This window comes from Plecotus auritus, assembly GCF_963455305.1.
Source record: "Plecotus auritus genome assembly, chromosome: 4".
Lineage (NCBI taxonomy): Eukaryota > Metazoa > Chordata > Mammalia > Chiroptera > Vespertilionidae > Plecotus > Plecotus auritus.
In genome coordinates, this window is record NC_137775.1 from 37,564,652 (window position 1) to 37,587,088 (window position 22,437).

At 40.0% G+C, this 22,437-nt stretch overlaps 1 protein-coding gene across 2 annotated transcripts in view; it reads left to right on the forward strand.

Moving 5' to 3' along the window:
- The window catches only part of LAMA4 (laminin subunit alpha 4), a 147,768-nt gene that overhangs the window by 62,194 nt on the left and 63,137 nt on the right, over window positions 1-22,437 (forward strand). For both annotated transcript variants that reach the window (XM_080665457.1, XM_080665456.1), the window contains 5 exons: window positions 4,520-4,671; window positions 6,475-6,585; window positions 14,658-14,769; window positions 17,724-17,891; window positions 20,045-20,238. In XM_080665457.1, coding sequence (XP_080521583.1) covers window positions 4,520-4,671; window positions 6,475-6,585; window positions 14,658-14,769; window positions 17,724-17,891; window positions 20,045-20,238 — 737 coding nt within the window. The remainder of the gene's footprint in view (window positions 1-4,519; window positions 4,672-6,474; window positions 6,586-14,657; window positions 14,770-17,723; window positions 17,892-20,044; window positions 20,239-22,437) is intronic.

The following is a 22,437-nucleotide window of genomic DNA, read 5'->3' on the forward strand; positions in this document are numbered from 1 at the left end:
TTAGCATCTTACCTAGTGGATAAAGGCAAATTCAGAAACATAATTCCCAAAGACTGGGTTTATTTTAGGTCCTTTTCTCCCTTTTCTCTTCAGGTCACTATATAATATGATATACAGACAACGCTTTACAACTCTGGGAAAACTGAGATACCAAGAGATTTCAGTGGTTTTTCCCAGATCACTCCAAATCTGAAGTGGCACCAGAAATAAAATATTCAGGCCTTATGAAAAGGAGCTGCTCTCTTTCTTTCCTGGATTTTTCTGTCACTCCTATCAATCAAATAGTGATCAATCCTGATGGGGCAAGGACCTGCTGAAACATTTCAAAACAAATTTCCAGAACTAGTCTTAATGACTTTTCAAGCGCCGTTTATGATAAACCCTCAGCCAATATCATATGCAATAGTGAAAATCAGGAACAAGACAAGGATGCCCACTCTCATCACTCTTACTTAACATAGTTTTGGAAAGTCCTAGCCAGAGCAATCAGGCAAGAGAAATAAATAAAAGACATCCAAATTAGGAAGGAAGAAATAAAAGTGTCACTTTTTGCAGATGACATGATTCTGTATATAGAAAAATCTAAAGATTACATCAAAAAAAATCTATTAGAAACAATAAATGAATACAGTGAAGTTGCAGGATACAAAATCCATGTACAAAAAGCCATTGCTTTCCTATATACTAACAATGGAACTTCAGAAAAAGAAATGAAAAGAAACTCCTTTTGCAATTGCAACCAAAGGAATAACATACCTAGGAATAAACTTAACAAAGGAGATGAAGAGCCTATATACTGAAAACTACAAAGCATTATTAAAAAGGATTGCAAAAAACACAATGAAATGGAATGGAAAGATATTCCGTGTTCATGTTCATGGATTGGAAGAATCAACATAGTTAAAATGGCCGTATTGCCCAAAGCAATATACAGATTTAATGCAATCACTATCCAAATCCCAATGTCATTTTTTTAATAAATAGAGCAAAAAGTCATCAGAGTTGTATGTAATCACAAAATACCCTGAACAGCCACAGAAAGAAGTTGGAGGTATCATACTACCTGACTTGAAATTATACTACAGAACTAAGATACTCAAAACAGAATGGTACTGGCGGAAGAACAGATACACAGACCAATGGAACAGAATTGAAAGCCCAGAAATAAAACCACAGGTACATGGGCAAATAAATTTTGACAAAGAAGCCAAAAACGCACAATGGAGAAAAGAAAGCCTCCTCAATAAATGGTGCTGAAAGAACTGGAAAGCCAAATGCAAAAGAATGAAACTAGATTATAACTTGTTCCCTTGTACAAAAATTAAATAAAAATGTATCAAGGGCTTGGAACAATAAAGTACATCGAAGAAAACATAGGTACTAAACTTATGGACCTTGGTCATAAAGAACGTTTTATGAATTTAACCCCAAAATCAAGGGCATTAGAGGCAAAAATAAATGAATGGGACTATATCAAACTAAAAAGCTTTTGCACAGCAAAAGAAAACTACAACAAAATAAAAAGATAACCAACCGAATGGGAAATGATATTTGCAAATAGCAGCTCCGACAAGGGGTTAATATCCAAAATATATAAAAAACTCATACAACTCAACATCGAACAAGCAAACAATCCAATTTAAAATATGGGCAGAGGAGCCTGAACAGACTCCTTTCCCAAGAAGACATACAAATAGCCAACAGATCTATGAAAAAAAAAATGTGCAACTCCACTAACTATTAGGGAAATGTAAATCAAAAGTATAATGAGATACCACCTTACACCTGTTAGAATGGCTGTTATCAACAAGACAGCTAATACAGTAACAAGTGTTGGAGAGGTTACAGAGTAAAAGAAATTCTCATTCACTGCTGGCAGGAATGTAAACTGTTACAGCCACAATGGAAAACAGTATGGCAGTTCCTCAAAAATTAAAAATAGAGTTGCCATGTGACCCAGGAATCTCTCTTCTAGATATCTACCAAAAACAAAACAAAACAAAACACTCAAAAAACATTTATTCGCAAAGGTATATGCACCCCTATACTCATTGCAGCATTATTCACAGTGATCAAGACATAGAGACAACTGAAGTGTCCTTTGATAGAGGATTGGATAAAGAAGATGTGGTACATATATACAATGGAATACTACTCAGCCATAAGAAAAGATGAAATACTTTCAGCCAGTTCCATTTGATAAATTGTATCCACATTTTCAATGTCAATAGAAAATGGGTTACAGAAAAGCTGTATGTCCTGTTCATGGAGATGAAGCTCTTTAAATCTAAATTGGAACTCCTTTTGAAACTTTTCCAGTGAATCCACACATATTTTGTTTGGGAATGCAACCAATGGTTTTTCTGCTAACAGATTTTGAGTTGTGGGGAGATGGCAGAAATTTTGCTCCTTCACTTGTTTGATGAGGAGGCCTAATTTTACTTCAAATGCTTTCACATGTGATTGCATATCACAGATGAGCTTCCCCTTTCCTTGAAGTTGCACATTGAAACTGTTGAGTGGCTCTGTTACATCTGTCAGAAAGACAAGGTGCCATTTCCATTCTGCATCATTGAGCTCTGGTATTTCTTTGTTTTTTGAAAGCAGAAAAGCTGTAATCTGTGGAAGTAAGTCATAGAAATGTTTCAAAACTCTCCCTTGACTCAGCCAACGGACTTCTGTGTGGTACAGAACATCTTCATAGGCAACATTTAGCTCAGACAGAAATTCCTGAAATTGTCTATGGTTTAGTGCATTAGCTCTAATGAAGTTAACACAAGATACCACAATTTTCATAACAGAGTCCCACTTCAGTGATTTACTACACAGCGCTTGTTGGTGGATGAGGCAGTGTATGGCTATTGGATGAGAATGGTTATGTTTGTCCATCTCATGGTTAATGCGAGCAATTACTCCTTTCTTAGACCCCACCATGCTAGGAGCACCATCAGTTGTCACACTGGCTAGTTTAGCCCAGTCCAGCTCCAAACCATTCACAGTTTGGCAAACCTTTTCATAGATATCCTCTCCTGTAGTTGTTCCTTTGATGCTTTGCAGTGCAGCAAGCTCTTCTGTGACTTTGAAATAGTCATTCGTCCCACAAATAAAAATTAGAAGTTGTGCAGAAAAAAAAAGAAAAGAAAAGATGAAATACTTCCATTTGTGACAACATGGATGGATATTGAGAATATTATGCTAAGCAAAATAAGTCAGTCATAAAAAGCTAAGAACCATATGATTTCACTCATGTGGGATATAAAACTGATACTCATAGACACAAACAACAACATGGTGGTTTGCCAGAAGGGAAGAGGGTGGGTGTAGTAAAAGTGTACAGGGGGCCAAATATATGGTGATGAAAGATTACTTGACTTTGGGTGGTGGACACACAATGCTACACACAGATCATGCATCACAGAAATGTACACCTGAAATCTATATGACCCTATGAACCAACATCACCCCAATACATTTAATTTTAAAAAGTAACTAATATTTATCTTTAAGTAGAGCGATTTAAAGACTATATATTTTTTAACATTAGGTATCCGCTCCCCCAAACAAAAATATCTTGATGTCTGAGTCCTCTGGACACAAGAGATTAATATTACCAATGGATCACATTTTAGAAGATGGCACAGAATGTGAGGCACAAGCAGGGTAAAGTTTACGCACTGATAGCATAGGTGGTCCCCTAAGCAAGGTCACTTTAAGGACATCATGATACCTTCCTGGCCCTAAGCATTTCCCCCTCCAGCCTGATGTTCCTCTGAGAGTCAATATGAGTAAGACCATGTTAAACTTAATTAACATACTAACAACTATTAACACTTCAGTCTCCATTTACCAGTTCTCCAGAAGAAAGTACAATCTGAGCGAGAGATAGAGAACAGGAAAGTTTCAAAGGGTGTACTTATGAGTGTGCCCCAGGAGGGCACTGGGATCCTGGTGGGTAATGACAGTGGTCAGAAGAACTCAAATGCGAAACGTGGGAAGCAACGAGAAATTGCAACTACTGCACCAGACAGGAGGTCAGGCTATGGGGAGGTGCTGAGGGAGTCACCCTTGGGGTGAGGCCAAGGAGTAAGAAGTGCTAGAATCTGAACTGAGACGAGAAAAGATGACAGGAAAGGAGGAGTGCCTGTCAAATAGCGTCTTCACCAGTGGACACCAAGCAAAAGCCCAAGGCCTGACATAACGAGAGGCATCCCAGAGGGCTGTCCCTTTCATGCTTTCTTTCTCTCTCAGTTCACACTCAGTATTCATGTTAACCTACTTTCCCTGCTGCATGTGTAGTTTGCTCTTTGTTAGGGGATAGTGCTTGATGTAGTTTGGCTCATCTTGGACTCTACTCCACTTTGAGTATAAGGACTAGTTCTGTGGCCCAGAACAGCACCTCATGAAACAAAAATGGAAATAGAATCAACTAAGGAAGTCCATATAGTGATCTACTGAAAGCAGCATGCTTCCCAGCTGACTTTTGATTTTGAAGAAATGACATGCCCATTTCTACTTCTAGGCTGTGACAAGTGCATCTGGGATCTGACTGATGACCTTCGCTTAGCCGCGCTCTCCATTGAAGAAAGCAAATCTGGTGTGTTGAGTGTGTCCTCCGGTGCCGCTGCCCACAGACACGTGAATGAAATGAACTCCACCATCTACCTCCTCAAAGTATGCAGAAATGTTTACCGTCTGCGTGTTTTCATTCTGGTTTCACAGAGTCACTCCTAGTAACCCCTATCAGTTTTGGTATCTGAGTCCCATGGCAATATTACAGATTGTTAGCTCTAGGAAATTATGACAAGTTAATTGTAAGCATGAGCTTCAGCCTAAGAGCTGCCATCTATAAAAGAGGTTAATACTGAAAATGAAATGACTAAAAAACTGGTATCTATGTACAAAACTATTGAGGGATGTGAAACACTTATTTCCTTGGTGAAGCTATACATTGGTCATTCCAATGATTACCATAGACTTACCATTACCTTACCCTCAATGTGCAATGTTTCTGAGAAATTTCTCTCTGTTGTCTCTCTGTTTCTCTATCTCAATTTTTATCTCTATCTCTATCTCCTACCCTTACCTTACCTTCTCACTGTCATAGTCCCCCACATTTTCCCATATCCCCCCATTCTCCTATATTCACACACACACTCAAACACACAACATACTCACATGCTCTGTTTCTCCTCATAGATCCTGTGGTTAATCTCTAATAAATGAGTTAAAGGCAGGAAACAGATGAACTGTGCTTGTATATCTAAGCTTTAAGAAGTGGTTTTATTTTCACCCTCTAAATCATGGGCTTCTATCACAACCAACAGATTTTTTGAAAACAATAATTAATTGAAAGGACAATAGAATTAATACCAGTGTACTTTTTTTTTTACTTTGTTAGTCAATTTAGTATAATAGCTAAGAGCATAAACTTTGAATTTAGATTGTTTGCATTCAAATGCTGGTTCTGACACTTACTAGCTATGTAACCTCAGGTAAGTTATTTAACCTCTTTATTCTTCAGTTTTCTCATCTGGAATTGAGGGAAATTATTGAACCATCTCATGGATTGTTGAGAGAATTCAGTGAGTTGATATGGGTAGGGTATTAAAATAGTACCTAGCATAGTAAGTGCTCATTACTTTATGGATGTGCAGATGACATGCACAGCAACTGTCCATATTATGCAAAATGCAAAACAAAACAAAAAAATGACAAAATTGTAGAGCTGGATGGAATCTTAGTGAGCATTCTATTCCAAACCTGGAAATCCTTCTTGTCCAAACTCATCTGTTTGGACGCATGAAGGCACTAATTCTCAGGGGAGTCACCCAGATTCAGGCTCTTGATACCACTTGAATCCTCTTTCCCCAACAACACAACTTCAAGATAAATAGAATTATAGCTGACAGAAAGGCAGTGCCAAGTTCGAGGAGCCTACTCCAAAGTAACCTGAGTAAAGCCACATTTGTAATAAACTCCTCAAAAATGAAAAAGAAAGGGGCAAGTGGTCTGGCATAAAGAGAATTGCTCTCTTTATTAAAAAAAAAAAAAAAAAAAAAAAAAAGGAACGGAAATTCCTAAACTCCATCTACATTAATTTGTGTGGGTTGATCATTCCTTCCACAGCCTTCCAAAATTGACATTTTAAAGCTCAGACACCCAAGGCCACCACCAGTCTGTATTGTGCATTTGTACAAATTAGAAAAAGGTACCCTTTCCCCATGGCCAACACAGCACAGCCCAGGGTCTGCCTGGTGAGCAGAGCTAGAAGAATTTTAGCCTGTAGGGCCCTGAAAACCCTCATGCAGTCCCCAACCTCTATACCAGCCTGTAACAGCCTGTAGACACACCACCATTTGGGGAACAGACTCACATTCTACTCTAAGTCCTCTAACACGGGAAGAGTTTTGTATTTATTTTTACAAACCTGGTGTGCACACCTACTGATTATTTTCAAAACATTTTTTTTCACAGACAAAATTGTCAGAAAGAGAAAACCAGTATATCCTAAGAAAGATACAAATCAACAATGCTGAGAATACAATGAAAAGCCTTCTGTCTGACCTGGACGAATTAGCTGAAAGGGTATGTATTCAGTTTCTGGAACCACCTTCAGAGAAAGGACTTAGCTGGTGTGAGACTGGCAAGTCACAAACAACTGAGGCTTAACACAGCTCAGAGAGTATGTAGTGACTCAAGTACCTTACAATAAACCAAGAGTAGACTCAGTCTCTACTGTTTCTTCCCATTTTGACTGGTTTCCTTGAAAAGCTGTGCTTTATGAGGAACTATTTTAACATTTGCTGTTGGTTAATATGGTTGATATATTTCAATTAGAAGAGTTGTTCAGCTGTTTGCCTTAGCATTTTATGACTAAGAGCTATACAGCATCCAGAAATAAGCTTTACCATGTAGAATATAAAATTTAAATGTCTGCTAAAGGATGCATTAAATAATAAACAGAAAGAAGAGGAATGATGCTGAGAAAGCAATTTTGCACTTTGTCAGGGGAAAAAAATCACTTTTAACCCTCACCTTATACCATATCTATAATAATAAAAGCGTAATATGCTATTTAGAGTGGACGTCCTTCTGGACGACCTTCCTGACGAAGCTGGGGCTACAAGGGAAGCCCGGGTCCCAGGTGCCAGAGAGAAGCTGGTGCCGGCTTCCGGGGGAAGGAAGGCTTACTCTTGCACTAATTTCGTGCATCGGGCCTCTAGTACTAAAATAAAATCTCAGACAGATTAAAGACTTGAGTTTAAATCTCAAATTCACAAGAAAACAGAACTAAATATTTATCTGAAATTGAAAGAAAAAGACAATACATTTAAATGCAGCATGAGGAATTACAATAAAAAAATATAATAGATATGACAAGATAAATTTTCATATACCCAGTAAGACAACTAAATAAATGAAAAAGTCAATGAGACTAAGAAAAATATTAAGGGAAATATGACTTGTAAAAGCTCTCAGAAATTAACCACAAAAGCATTGAAATTTGAGCAGAGTCAGTGTGAGAGACTATTAAATACACTCCCCAGGGAGAAACCAAGATGGTGGCATAGGTAAACACCTAAACTGCTGCCTTGCACAACAATATCAAAACTACAACTAAAAGACAAAACAGACACCATCGAGAACCACAGGAAAGCTGGCTGAATGGAAATTCTACAACTAGAAGGAAAGAGGAAAGCACATTGAGACTCAGAGAAGCTGCAAAAGGCTGCAGTACAGAGACGCGCATGTGGAGAGGGCGGGCAACTGAGTGCTTGGGTGGCTGAGTGTGCGGCTGGCTTTCTAAAGCGGGAGAGAGACGGAAGCTCCCAACTGCGCTGAACTCCAGTTCTGGGCGAGTTTCTGGGAACCCAGACTCATTCGAGGAGAAACTGGACTGTCTGGCAGCGGGTGAAACTTGAGGGCGGCATTCTCTCAGAGGTGCTTGCAGCGATTACCGAGGGACACTGAGACCCAGGACCCTCATAGGGCAGGGCTGACGGGAAGCCAAGGCTGTCTGTTCTGCACTGAGACTCCGCTCCATCCAAGCTGAACACAGAGGCTTTTGCAATTTTGCAAGTCTTGTCTCATAAGGCTGTCTCCAGCACAGAAGTTCTCCCAGCATAGACACAGTTGATCCTCACAGCCAATTGGCCTGGAGGTCAATTCCTCCCAGTGATACCAACAACAATCAAGACTTAACTACAACAAGGCTGTGCACACAGTCCACAAAGGGGTGCACCAAGAGTGTCCACGTCAGGTAACTGGGGAGGCTGAGCCACTGGGCCCTACAGGACACCTACCACACAAATCTACTCTACCAACTCAGGGAAGCAGCGAAAATGTGGAGACAAAGAAACAGATCACAAATGAAAGAAATGGAGGAAAGCAAATGACTCGAAATAGAGTTCAAAACCACGGTAATAAGGTTTTTCAAGAATTTCCTAGAAAAGGCCGATAAATTTAGCGAGACCCTCGAGGATATGAAAAACGACCAACTAAAAATTAAACATACACTGACTGAAATAAAAAATATTATACAAAGACCTAACAGCAGACTAGAGGACCGCAAGAATCAAGTCAAAGAGTGGAAATATAAAGAAGCAAAAAACACTCAACTAGAAAAGCAAAAAGAAAAAAGAATCTGAAAATTTGAAGATAGTGTAAGGAGCCTCTGGGACAACCTCAAGCGTACCAACATCCAAATTATGGGGGTGCCAGAAGAAGAGAGAGAGAGCAAGATACTGAAAACCTATTTGAAGAAATAATGACAGAAAACTTCCCCCACCTGGTGAAAGAAATAGACTTAAAAGTCCAGGAAGTGCACAGAACCCCAAACAAAAGGAATCCAAAGAGGACCACACCAAGACACATCATAATTAAAATGCCAAGAGCAAAAGACAAAGAGAGAATATTAAAAGCAGCAAGAGAAAAACAGTTAATTACCTACAAGGGAGCACCCATACAATTGTCAGCTGATTTCTCGATAGAAACTATGCAGGCTAGACGGGAGTGGCAAGAAATATTCAAAGTGATGAATAGCAAGAACCTACAACCAAGATTACTCTACCCAGCAAAGCTATCATTCAGAATTGAAGGTCAGATAAAGATCTTCACAGATAAGAAAAAGCTAAAGGAGTTCATCAACACCAAACCAATATTATATGAAATGCTGAAAGGTATTCTTTAAGAGGAAGAAGAAGAAAAAGGTAAAGATAAAAATTATGAATAACATGCATAGCTATCCACAAATGAATCTAAAAATCAAGTGAATGAAAAATCTGATGAACAGAATAAACTGGTGAATATAATAGAATCAAGGGCATAGAAAGGGAGTGGACTGACAATTCTTGGGGGGAAAGGGGTGTGGAGGGTGTGGGAAAAGACTGGACAAAAATCATACACCTATGGTTGAAGACAGTGGCGGGGGAGGTAAGGGCAGAGGGTGGGGTGGGAACCAGGTGGAGGGGAGCTATGGGGGGAAAAAGAGGAACAATTGTAATAATCTGAACAATAAAGATTTATTAAATTAAAAAAATAAAAAATAAATGCACTCTCCAGCAGCCTAATGGAAAAATATCCAGCCTCCATAGTAATAAAAAAAAATACAACTAAGCCACAAGGCGCCATATTTAACATATTAGGATATTTAACACTTTTTTTTTCCTTGTTATGCTCCCCCAGTGTTGTCCAGAGTACTCTGGAATTTCTGCTTTCCTATACTGGTATTTGACATAAACTGTGGAAGTGCTTTTCAAAAAGCAATTCTCACTTTCTACAAAAATAAAGATTAAAATAACTTTGATACTCTCTTTTGACCTTGGAGCTCTTAAACTTTTAAGAGATTAAGCTTCTAAAAATGTTAACTACTTGGACCCTTGGAAGATTCAACTACTTTGAAATGCACATGAAAATTGTCCTTGTTTCCCATACAATGCCGCATATTAATCCAAATACCAGCATTTGAAAAGCAGTGAGATCTCTTAAGTTTCAAAGGAGGTACCCAGAAAGAAATCTTTGGGAAAAACTCATTGTGATTTCATTCTTGTATCATGGTTGGAACTTGCCAAAAGTGTCTCAATTCTTGAGGACATGATTTCACCAAGATTCATTCCTCCCACAGCTCAGTTACAGATCAGTTTGTTGTGTAGCTTTTCTACTTTGGATATACTTCAAATGCAGGCTTTCATAGGGAGAAATAATGCAAGCTTGAAAATAACAGCCCAGTAGAAAAGGCTCCAAGACAACAAGAACACCACCAAAGCAGGAGGTAAATGAAAAAGCTACTGGAACTGAACATAATGTCCTTCTGACTACAACAGTCCTGATGGTACAAGAACCTGCGAAACATTTCAAAATCAATGCCCGGAGTTTGTCGTAAGGACTTCTTAAGCATCCCCAAGCCCTCAGTCTAGAAGAATCCATAGTTTATTCTAAGAAGGATTTAAGAAAAACTTTGTCTTAGGAAGATTTCTATCAAGAAAGTAATGTTTGGCTTCAGAGTGAAAGATCTCATGGTAGGTTCCCACTGTGATAAAAGTCACACTAACGTTGCCTGTTGAACTTGAAAATACCTCTGTATGCAAATTACCTGTCACATGAATCTCATGTGACCCAAATCTCACAATTTACATTAACCTGAAGTTATTGGTTTTGTCCCAACATTCATGTCCAAGTCCTCTAGCCCGCTTTGGGGAAATGCTATAGCCCTTTCCCAACCCTACTTCTGGGGACCTCCTAAGGGATACCCATGCATTTGATGAAAAGAGATCTTTAGGAACGGAAGGAAAATAGGTCACCTCCACACATCAAAAGCACCTGAGCCTCATTTCTGATCCTGAAAAAAGGGCAGGACAAAAAAATAAAAATATGTTTCAATTCCAAAAGCATTACTTAACATCTGGTATATAATGGTCATTGCGCTAGATGCTATAGATACTGAAATGAATACATTAAGACCCCCGTTCTCAAAGAGCTCATGGTCTAGTAGGGAAAACAGACATGTAATTATATATATATATATACACAGCATTTGATAATCAAGGCATGATACAACCTAAAGAGATAACTCTAAGGAGGAAATAACTGTTTCAGCAGGAGCACCATAGGGAGACTTCTCAGAGAAGATGAGCATTGGCCTGTGCATTGAAGAATGACTAGTTTATCAAATAGTTCCAAGCAAAGGAAATTTACCACAAAACAGAAAGATGTAAAGCACACTGTATTCCTGGGACTAGAAGAACGTTAGCCTGGACCTTCTGGAAGATTAACTGTAAGTCAAGGGGCAGGAGATAATGCTAAAGAAGTTCTCAGAGGCCAGATCATGAAGAACCTTGCCCACCATGCTAAAAACATGTGACTTTGACCCTGTGGACTTTGGAAGACACTGAAGCATTTACTTAGAACAATGGGCTGATCAGATTTGGAATTTCAGAAGCATTCTTCCTCAGTAAGGGTGATAGATTGGTGAGTAAAGAAGATAGGGACACAAATTAGGAGACTGCACAGGAGTGTAAACAAGAGTGGTTGATTGCTACATTGTCTTCATTTGAAAAGCATTACAGTGACCAGGGGTCTGAGACTGTGGAAGTGGGGAATTGGAAGGGACCAGAAAGACAAGTGGAATCAAAACAAATTCAGTGATCAGTTGGATATGAGGATGAAGAAGGAGGAAAGCTCTAGCTTGGAGAAATGGATGACTAAGACTAAAAGTACAGAATGGATTACCCTGGACATTTTAAGGATGAGGTATCTATGGATACCCAGAGGGCAGTTAGAGATTTGAGTCTGTGGCTCAGGGAAGGCATCAAGGCTGGATAGGCATTTGGACGTCTTAATATTTAGGAGGTAGGCAAACCCACAGAAGTAGATGTCACTATACAGATTCTGAAATGGCAAACCAATGTTCCTACTGTTGTTTTGTTTGAGACTGTCTGTCCCTGTTTATGCTTATCTCCCAGTGTGATTATTAAAAGATCCTCCTTTCACTCTCAAAAGTGTCCCCATTTAAACAATAAAATATATGATCACCTAGATAGATTTGATTATCACCCTCAAGCTTATTGATTTGTTTTTAATTAGTATTCTAGGTACATTACTCTTTATACACTTACTCATCATTAACTGATTTATGGTTGTGAGATAATTTTTTAATCTCAGCTTTTCTTAGAGCAAGGTGCACCTGTTTTATCATGTGTCTATACCATTAGTTTCCTTCCACAAGCAAAGTTACAGAAAAAAATTTAACATTCACATAGGCACTACTATATATTATAGCCAGTAATTTTGCAATTTAAAGTAATGGCATTTCCTCTTTGGCACGGAGTCTTTTGCTAAGCATAAATAAGCGCCCTCTGGTGTTTGTCAGGAAGAAAAGGTTTTCTCAGAGAAAGGACATCCTCCAGCTGTCTTCCATTGCTTCAATTCAAAGTTTCCATAATAACTGAAATGAATACATTAATAACAATAGTATTTTCCCTTGAAGGTTGAAGCCAAAGCCAAAAATCTGATGCTGTGCTGTTCAAATATAATTCAATTTAAACTAGATCAAAAATCAACTTGTTAAATGTTTTAATGGTCGGCAAACTGCAGCTCACGAGCCACATGCGGCTCTTTGGCCCCTTGAGTGTGGCTCTTCCACAAAATACCATGTGCGGGCGCGCACATACAGTGCGATTGAAACTTCGTGGCCCGTGCTTGCTTCGGCAGCACATATACTAAAATTGGAACGATACAGAGAAGATTAGCATGGCCCCTGCGCAAGGATGACACGCAAATTCGTGAAGCGTTCCATATTTTAAAAAAAAAAAAGAAGAAGAAACTTCGTGGCCCATGCACAGAAGTCGGTCTTCGGCTCTCAAAAGAAATTTCAATCGTTCTACTGTTGATATTTGGCTCTGTTGACTAATGAGTTTGCCAACCACTGTTCTAAACTATTGTATTCATATATTTAAAAAGTGGAGAGAGGTGACATCAAGAATAATATTAATCTTATGCCCTGCATCATTTAATTTTAAAATGACCACAAATTTTGTGTCACTGGAAAGCCTTGGAATAAGCCAAGAGGAAGATAGGCATTGGATGAAGGAACGCATTGGCTCAGAATACAGTGTCCATTCAGAGAGCTCGCTATTTAGGGAAGGGACTGATGGCTGCATTACTGCTGCACAGGGAGCTTTGTGTGCAGGGAATTTCAGACTTGCCCGAAAAAAAGCCTCTAGAGCTTATGTTTGCTATGATATGCTTTCTTTCTTTTTTGTTTTTGCTTTTTGTTTTGTTTTTTGTTTGTTTTATTAATCCTCACCTGAGGATTTTTAGAGAGTGGAAGGGAGGGAGAGAGAGACATTGATGTGAGAGACACATCCATTGATTGCCTCTTGCACGCACACCAAACCTGCAACCCAGGTACCATTCAGTGCATAGGCCAACACTCTAACCACTGAGCCACCGGCCAGAGCTATGATATGATTTCTACATTCTCTTCCCTGACCAAGGGCCACTTGCGTGGGTTATGCCTGGGAAGTATAAAAACATTCCAGGCATAATCATGGCATAATCCACTGGCTAAAACCGGGTGAGAGGAGAGAAGTCTGAAACGGCCACTGTTCTGTCCTGGGCAACTGTGCAATGGTTACCAGTGGTCTGCGTGGCGGATCACCCTGCAGTCCATTCAGGTGCTGTCGTCCTTTGTGACAGAGCTGAGCCAAAACAAAACCACACCACACCAGGTGCAGCAAGTGGGCATCCACCAAGTGGCAGACAGAAGTTCTCCTCTTAAATAGGACCCATGAGTCAGTCTCTCTAATGCCCAAAGGAAGTGCCCAGCCCCCAGGCCTTGCATGCAGACAAGTGTCCTGGCCTTGAACCCTTTCTTAGGTCAGCTTCTGTCCTCACACACACAGAGAGACATGCACATACACATGCACCCCACACATCCTTTCTTCAGAAGCCACATTTGGGTTGGGATTTCATTTTAACAAATGCTTTGTGGGGACTCCGAAACAGAAGCTCCCGAGTTGAGAAATGGAGTCCGCTTCCCGGAGAAGGGCGCCATTCACTCTGAGCCAATCTGCCTGAACAGTTATTTGTACTCAAGTGCCATTGCTGTTGATGGAATCTGGAGTGCAGCACTGAAAACAGCATTTAGCCCAGTGCGCCTAAGCCTTTGAATCTCTGCGGCAATTCAGTTTCACCAGTGATTGGACCACCCAGGAGCCACGGGAGGCATGGAGCATTTCAAGATCGGCCTGCTTTCTTGACAATTTTCCCTTTGAAGCTTTAAGCTCTTTAGTGTACAATGTCAAACTGCTCAGCACATGTGGGAAATTTCCTAGTCTGGCATGTTGAGATACAGTAAAAATTCAAAAGGTAAATTACCTATGAAAGCCAGCTGGTTTGGGTTGAGCTGTGACTGATGGCAGAGGAATGGCATCTGATTTTGCAGCATTCTGTAGCATTCTGTAATCCTAAAGCTGGTCATCACAGCAGCCTTCACGCATGGTTTCTGGGACCATTTTACTATATGTTATAGAACTTTCCTATGTCAGGGAAATTTCTGTTTTTGAAATACGTTATTCCCACCCATCCCCACATATATATGCATATACAACATTCCCTTCTTCTAAATTTAATCTGGTGTTTACACGGATTATTTATAGGAAAGTCAAGCTTCAAGAAAGAGCCAACTGGCTGAGAAGGAAAGTATGGATACCATTAACCACGCAACTCAGCTCGTAGAGCAATCCCACGACATGAGGGATACAATCCAAGGTAAAATATCCTCTTCTGGTTCAGCTCCCTGTCAAGGCATCATTCCTGTTATTAACAACAATAAAAACTAATAGCTACCATTAGTGCTTACGGTCGTGCCAAGGACTGCTGTTAGAGTGCTATAGGTTGGAACTTACATGAGGTCTGCATTTCAAGTTAGTTACCTGGGATTTCTGAGCATTCATCCTTCCTTGCAATCTATAAGTTTTCAAGAATAAATGTACAGAATCACCTACTTTGCAGGCCTTTTACAGAAGTGGAATGCCAAAATATCTTTTCGGCAGAGGAAATCGCATGCCATGGTGTCTCTAAAATGCAGCAGTTGAACAGGATTCACGTTTTCCTTGATGACTGGCAGCAAACACACTGCTTTTAGAGAGGCAGTAAACTGTCTACTAACCCAAATCGCCCTGAGATGTCTCTGACGCTCTTTCCCAATAATCAGGCAGGCAACATGCTCTGGTCCCCAATCCAGACGAAAAACAGGGAGGGGTGTATGTGAGATTTCTTGGCCCAGAAGCTTTGTGGTAATTTGACCTTTCCCCTTGAAGGTTCACTTACTTGTGCTCTAGCCTCTGGTAAATACAGGTTGCATTTTAAAGCCTATCTTGATGATGCATTGAAAACGAGCCTTCATTTACCAACAGAAAACAGGCAACTTTGTTTGTTCTAGGATAAAGAGAAATTCCTTGGGTTCAGTCTGCAAGGAAGCAGTGTGTGTGTGTTCCCATGGTTTTTATTATCCTATACATTCAGAGCTGGATGACAAGACCAACTGCACCCCAGGGCACAATGGCAGTAAAGGGACCCACAGTGGGAGATTCATATCTTTATACTGAGGTATAGGGGGCATATTCCAAGAAAATGGATATACTGAGCCAAAATTAATCATTTGCTATATTTCCTTTGGTGCCTATAATGCACAATAAAACAAATGGCATACATTTGAAGCACTTCCCACTCCCATCCTCATTATTGCATGCTTTTGCATCTCCCAATAAAATACTCTTTTTCTCTAACATTTTAGAGTTAGTATTGATTTGTTCTAAAAGTGAGATTAAACCTAGATTAGCTGACCTCATCTAATTAAGGAATAAATGTCCCTCTAGGTAGCAAATGAAGCCAACGTTCATCTTAGTAAGCCATTCAGAGAAAATAATTTACTTTTGCTTTTGTAACTCAAAGTTTTATTCTAAACATTTCATTAGGAAAGTTTCTAAGCCCTCTTATTTAGAAAGTTTCTAAACCCTTTCACCCAGCAATTTTTAACTTTTTCATCTAATGGCACACATAAACTGACTACTAAAATTCCGTGGCACACCAAAGAATATATGATATATTTTTGCCATTTTGACCCAAAAAAAGGTATAATTTTGATTCATTCTCACCAGACAGCTATTGCCATCTTTTTATTTGACAGTCTAAGGGAAAAAAGGTCCGTGTCCCTGACTAAATGGGTATTGCATGTTTTAAAAATTCTTGTGCACACCCATGTGCTGTGGCACACAGGTTGAAAATCACTGCTTTAAGCATAAGAAAAGATGAAAAAAAAAATCCAAATAATGTAAATGGGAAACTAATTTCCATCAGTTTTTACCTTTTTATAATAATGTATGAACAGTCTCCAAAGACCAGTGGCAAAAATGCTATTGTCTACATTTCCTTTTTCTAATCTCTACCAGAAGTGGCTAAAATACAACAGATCAGAATTGTAAATATAACATTTTTATCAAAACACCAAAGAATTAGCCTTGCAAATACTAGTTCTAAGGGGAGGGGGAACCTATGTTTAGTTTATTTCATGAGTTAGTGTTTTAGACTTTCTTGAAAAGTGAATGTTTAATCCCTTCATAAGTTTTTTTTAGCATACCTTGGTGTCCCTATAACTTTCTGAGTAGTATTTCTAGTATTAAAACTTCTTTCCTCTTTTTTTCTCCCTTCACAATTCAGGAATGCTGCACCACACCACTAGTGTGTCATTCCCATCCCCAGCCATCTCTAAAATAACTACTGGCGACCTTCAAGCTATGAGCCATAGAAAATACAAGCCCTTATTTGGTATAATTGATGTGACAACAGTGTTTGTCTGCCAAACCGCGTATCACACTAAACCACAGACACACAGTTTCATTTATGCCAAGAAGATAGAATGCTTCCTCCTGGAGCTCCTATAGCACAAGTTGGCAATTATATAATTTTCATCTGATCATCTGTAGTAGAAACAGGGAGTCAAAGAACTATTCAGCTCTGCTAATATTTTGACAACTCATTTAATCCCTCTGACTCTCACCAGTCCCTCCAGTTCTAAAACTCTCCATCCTACTTCTGGACATGGGGTGAAAATGACCCAGAGTCAAAATACCAACAGTCATATACAGAAGGCTAATAGCAATTGAAAAAAAAAATACATATGAGAAGAAATTCACAAACCTTTATAGTATATCTGCTCTGTAGAACCATCTGAAAGACTCACTTGAACAACTACAGTATACTCTAATTTTGGCTTAAAGCCTTGATAAATCCTTGGCTAAAGTCTGATTAATATCTCCAATGTATCCTACATATGACAGGAGATACCTCAGAACATTTTCTCCAAGTTATGTATTTTATATAAAAGGTTGATCAAAGACCCCAGTTTTGTGTGCCTTAAATATTAATGTTTTTGAAACACTATGTAAATGTGATTCAAAAACCAGATACAGGTTTTCGTGAAATCAGGGCAGGCATTGTGTTAATCCCATTCCCATTCTGAAGACACCAAATGGGAAGCAAAGAGGCGTGATTTCCTCAGGCTTTACTTCTCCCTGGAATAAACATGGAACTCAGATGCCAGCATCAGTATTTGCAGTGTGAACAGCAGTCTGCCTGTCCTCCCCTGTGTTTTCAATGGCATGTCTGTAAAAGGCCCCGTCATCTCTCCCTGCTGCCTTCTCTCATCATGTCCTTCCTTTCAGAGATCAACAACAAGATGCTCTACTATGGGAAGCAGCAAGAGCTTAGCTCTGAGGAAATCTCTGAGAAGCTGGTGTTGGCCCAGAAGATGCTGGAAGAGATTAGAAGCCGTCAACCATTCTTCACTCAACGGGAGCTCGTGGATGAAGAGGCAGACGAAGCTCATGAATGTAGGTCCACTCAGCTCTGGGAGCCCAGCACATGTCTGCTTTCTTTGTGGGTCCAGGAGAGGACACAGAGACACAGGGCAACATTTGGTCAAAACAACCAGTTCCCAATATTCACAGCTACTTGGAACTTATATGTGTCCTCAGGGAGTCATTCAGCACAACTTGACTATCTGACCACGACTTTTAGATCCAGGCCCAACGTTAAGCTTTTGAGAAACAGCTGAGGTTCCATAAGGAATCTATAGAAATTTTACTCCTGAGGAGAAAAACACAGGGACTTAGCAGTTGATGAAAACATGAGAAACGGGAAGGAGGGCTAATGGAAACCAATTCCCAGAACTACAGTTGAGAAGCTAGTGAAGCTACACACTCAGCAACATTCATGTTCTGAGGTCCATGAATGACTTTTAATGACTTTTAACCTCAGTGGGAATTTAACATTTCCTTTAATGATACATGTAGACATCAAATCACAATAGTACTAGTGAACCTCTGAGTTAGTCCCTATATCAGTTACTGTCTAACAATCCACCCAAACATATTCATTTAAAACAATAACCATTTATTTACCCATGATTTCATGGGTTGGCAACCTGGGCTAGATTCAACCTGGACAGCTCTTCTCTGCTCCAGGAGGCATGGTTGAGCTGACTCACGTGTATGGGGCCTTAGCTGAGATGGTTGGGCTTCTCCCTCTGTGTCTTAGGAAGCTAGCCCAGGATTGTTCATACAATGGCTGCCTTCCTAGAGGGCAAGAATGGAAAATGTAAGGTCTCTTGAGGCCTATCCTTAGAACCCAACAATGCATATCCATTCTGTTGGTCAAGACCAGCCCAGGTTCAAGGAGTAAGGAAATAGACTCCACTCTTGATGGGAAGAGTTACAAAGCATTTGTGTCCATTAATAATCTACACAATCAACAAAAGAAGCAACAGGTTTGCATATCATATTATGGCTATTGCTGGTATCTCAAAACATTAAGTTCATCAATAATTCAAAATTATAGTGGTTACTAGTCCCACCTCTAAATCTTGTTATTTAATGCATTACTAAAGAAGCACATATATTACCAAATGTTTTTTAACATATTGGTCTCCTTTGTAATTCTATGTATTTTACTTTATGCATTTTAATAAACATTTTAAGAAGGGTTCTGAAGGTTTTACTAGATTACAAAGGGCCCTGCGGCACAAAAAGGATTAGGAACACCTGCCCTAGATCATTTTCTCGCAGTTGTCACTACCAATTTCTGCTAACAATTAATGTGAACACTCTAGAAGAGGAATATTCTCAACATAAAGGCATAGTACCATAGCAGACATATAAAGTCATAGAAACAGTAAAACCAAAGTAGAATCTCAGGCCCCATTTCTGAGTCAGGATGAAGCCAGTTGTCAGAAAGGCTGAAGTCTAATGTCACAGCCAGATACTTCTATGTTACTTGCCTTTTTTGGAATTTAACAAGACTTCCCTGGAGAAATGGGACTAGTGAAGGCATTTTCAACCACTTTCTTTACTCAGCCATGAACTTTTGTCTTCTGTTCATGGTGATGAAAGAAAATACCAAAAAAAATTGAACAAATCAGATTGCTATTCCCTGAAGGAAAAATGGAATGAAGACATAGTCAATGCATGCAACTTTGATCAGAAAGCTAAGACACATATACCATTATCATTTAATCTTCTTCCCACCCAAAATAATGATTTAGGTTTGACCTAAAGGAGCTAACTGGAGAGAACAGAGAAAATGAATGGTTGTAAACATCATTTGTCAATAACACACAAGATAATTTTGGTTATTTTAATAATAAGACTATAATACATCCAAATCCATTTTATATGGTAAAATTATAAATAATCTGGGTAATAATCAACATATTATAATTGCATGGTTTCCACATAAAACGTAATCTCAATAGGAAAGCTAATCAAACCTCCTTTTGGCTGACTGCCATCCAGGGGCTCTCAAATCGTACAAAATAGTATTTTTTTACTTCAAATATGAAACATAGACTTATTTCTTGAACAACACCATCCATCTTTATTGCTAATGAAGGCATAGTCTGACAAGTTTTCATCTCTGCTAAATGCTGGATGGAATGGGAGGAGACCAGAGAAGCCCAGACTGAATTTCCATGTCATTTTTCTTCCAGTGTTGAGCCAGGCTGAGAGTTGGCAGCGGCTGTACAATGACACCCGCTCTCTGTTTCCTGTGGTCCTGGAACAGCTGGAAGACTACAATGCTAAGTTGTCAGACCTCCAGGAATCACTTGACCAGGCCCTTGACCATATCAGGGATGCAGAAGACATGAACAGAGCCACGGCAGCCAAGCAGCGGGACCACGAGGTACAGTGGACACTATAACTGGAAATACATTTCAGGCATGAACAACACAAATGTATGCCAAAAGGGTACAGTTGGTATACAATTTTTAAAAATACTGGTACATTTAAATATTCATATTTTTAAAATATTTTCACATTTTTGCCACTGTAATTTGCTGATGTAAATGTGTACACCCAAAACCAAGTAGAGACCGTTAGAATTGTTTGCCTTTCTCATTGATAAGAATGCAATCATTCTTGGTGCACATGTATGGGTCCATGTGTATGAATGTGTTGCTCTTGCAAGTGAGAAGTATGGCACTATTCCTATGCCTAACTTTTTCTTATACTGAGAGCGCTAGAACACCAAAGCAGCCCAGAACTATGTTCATGTAAGGATGTGTGTAATTTTTGGAAAGGCATGGTAAGTAAATCTCACAGCCAGGCTGCTCAGCAGCAGCAAACGTAGGGAGTCTAATTCAGGCCAAGGTCATACAAATACAAAGAGGTGAGGAAAATCCCAGATGTGTCCATAGCTTGCAAAGGCAGTTATCCCTGTGGGGCCAGAATTTGTGTATGCCCACAAATCCAGGGCTCAGAACTGCTGTGGTCATATGTGTGCTTCAGGCAAGGCAGGTACTCACAGCCACCACCATTGAGGCAGTCATCTGATAGGAAGAAATGTGCATCTTTGGACATACTTATAAATATTAGAGTGAAAAATAGGAAACAACTATGAGAAAACTCATTAATTCAGTTATGTTTATTTTTATGGTTGGCAAAATCAGCTTAAATTAGGCTCTTTACCCTGATTTTCAGTCATCACTATCTCCCAGTAAGTCCCTATAAAATTCTATAAAATAAAGAGGTAATATGCAAATTGACCATCACACCCTTGCACAAGATGGCCACCACCATGTGGTCACAAGATGGACGCCCCCATGTGGTCACAAGATGGCCAGCAGGGGAGGGCAGTTGGGGGCAACTGGGCCTGCAGGGGAGGGAGGGCTGTTGGGGGGGACCAGACCTGCAGGGGAGGGCAGTTGGGGGTGGTCAGGCCAGCAGGAGAACAGTTAGGCATTGATCAGGCTGGCAGGGGAGTGGTTAGGGGGTGATCAGGCTTGCAGGCAGAAGCAGTTAGGGGCAACCAGGCAGGCAGGCAGGTGCGCAGTTGGGAGCCAGCAGTCCTGGATTGTGAGAGGGATGTCCGACTGCCATAGGGACCGGGCCTAAACTGGCAGTCGGACATCCCCCGAGGGGTCCCAGATTGGAGAGGGTGCAGGCAGGGTTGAGGGACTCCCCGCCCCCAGTGCACAAATTTCGTGCACAGGGCCTCGAGTGTCCTAAATAAAAGTAAATTATACTTATCAGCACCAGTTTCTAATAGCAGCAATACCTCAGCCAATAATCTATATATATATAAAAGCCTAAGTGACCTTCTGACCCTTAGACTGTCCGATGGTAGCTATGATGAACACTGACCACCAGGGGGCAGATGCTTAATGTAGGAGCTGCTGAACTGCGGTGACTTGGCAGCTGCGGTTCTCAGATGATGCACCTGGAACCAGAGAGGAGGGAGCCTGATTCTGGGGTGTGTCACCTGAGAACTGCCCTCTAGCTATCCAGGACCCCTCAGGGAATGTCAGAGAGCTGGTTTCGGCCCAATCCCTGCAGGCCAGGCCGAGGTACCCCACCTGTGCATAAATCCTTGCACTGGCCCTCTAGTTTTTAAAATAATGATGGTCAGGATAGTATCCTTTGTTAAGTAAATGCATGATTATCTTACACAACAAAATTTTATAAGTATAACACAAAATAATAATTTCCTCAAGTAGATTTCAAGAGAATTACTGGGCTTCATCCTTATTCTTGAATTTCTCCTCTTTCTCACCTCCCACATCTAGTCAACCACAGGTTCCTGCCAATTTTACCACTGGAATATTTTTAGCTCTTTCTATTTTTCATTTCTCTATAACTTCTCTAGTTTGGGCCTTCATTTCTCAACCAAAATAGCTTCCTCTTGTCTCTCCTCCATTTTTGCTCCCTTCCAACCCATTGTCCCCATCCTGCTAGAGTGTTCCACCTAAATCACTGACCATTACCTTTTGCTCTTTCTTTTTTTTTTTTTTGAATTTTAAATAAATCTTTATTCAGATTATTACAATTATTTCTCCTTTTCCCCCCCATAGCTCCCCTCCACCCATTTCCCACCCCACCTTCT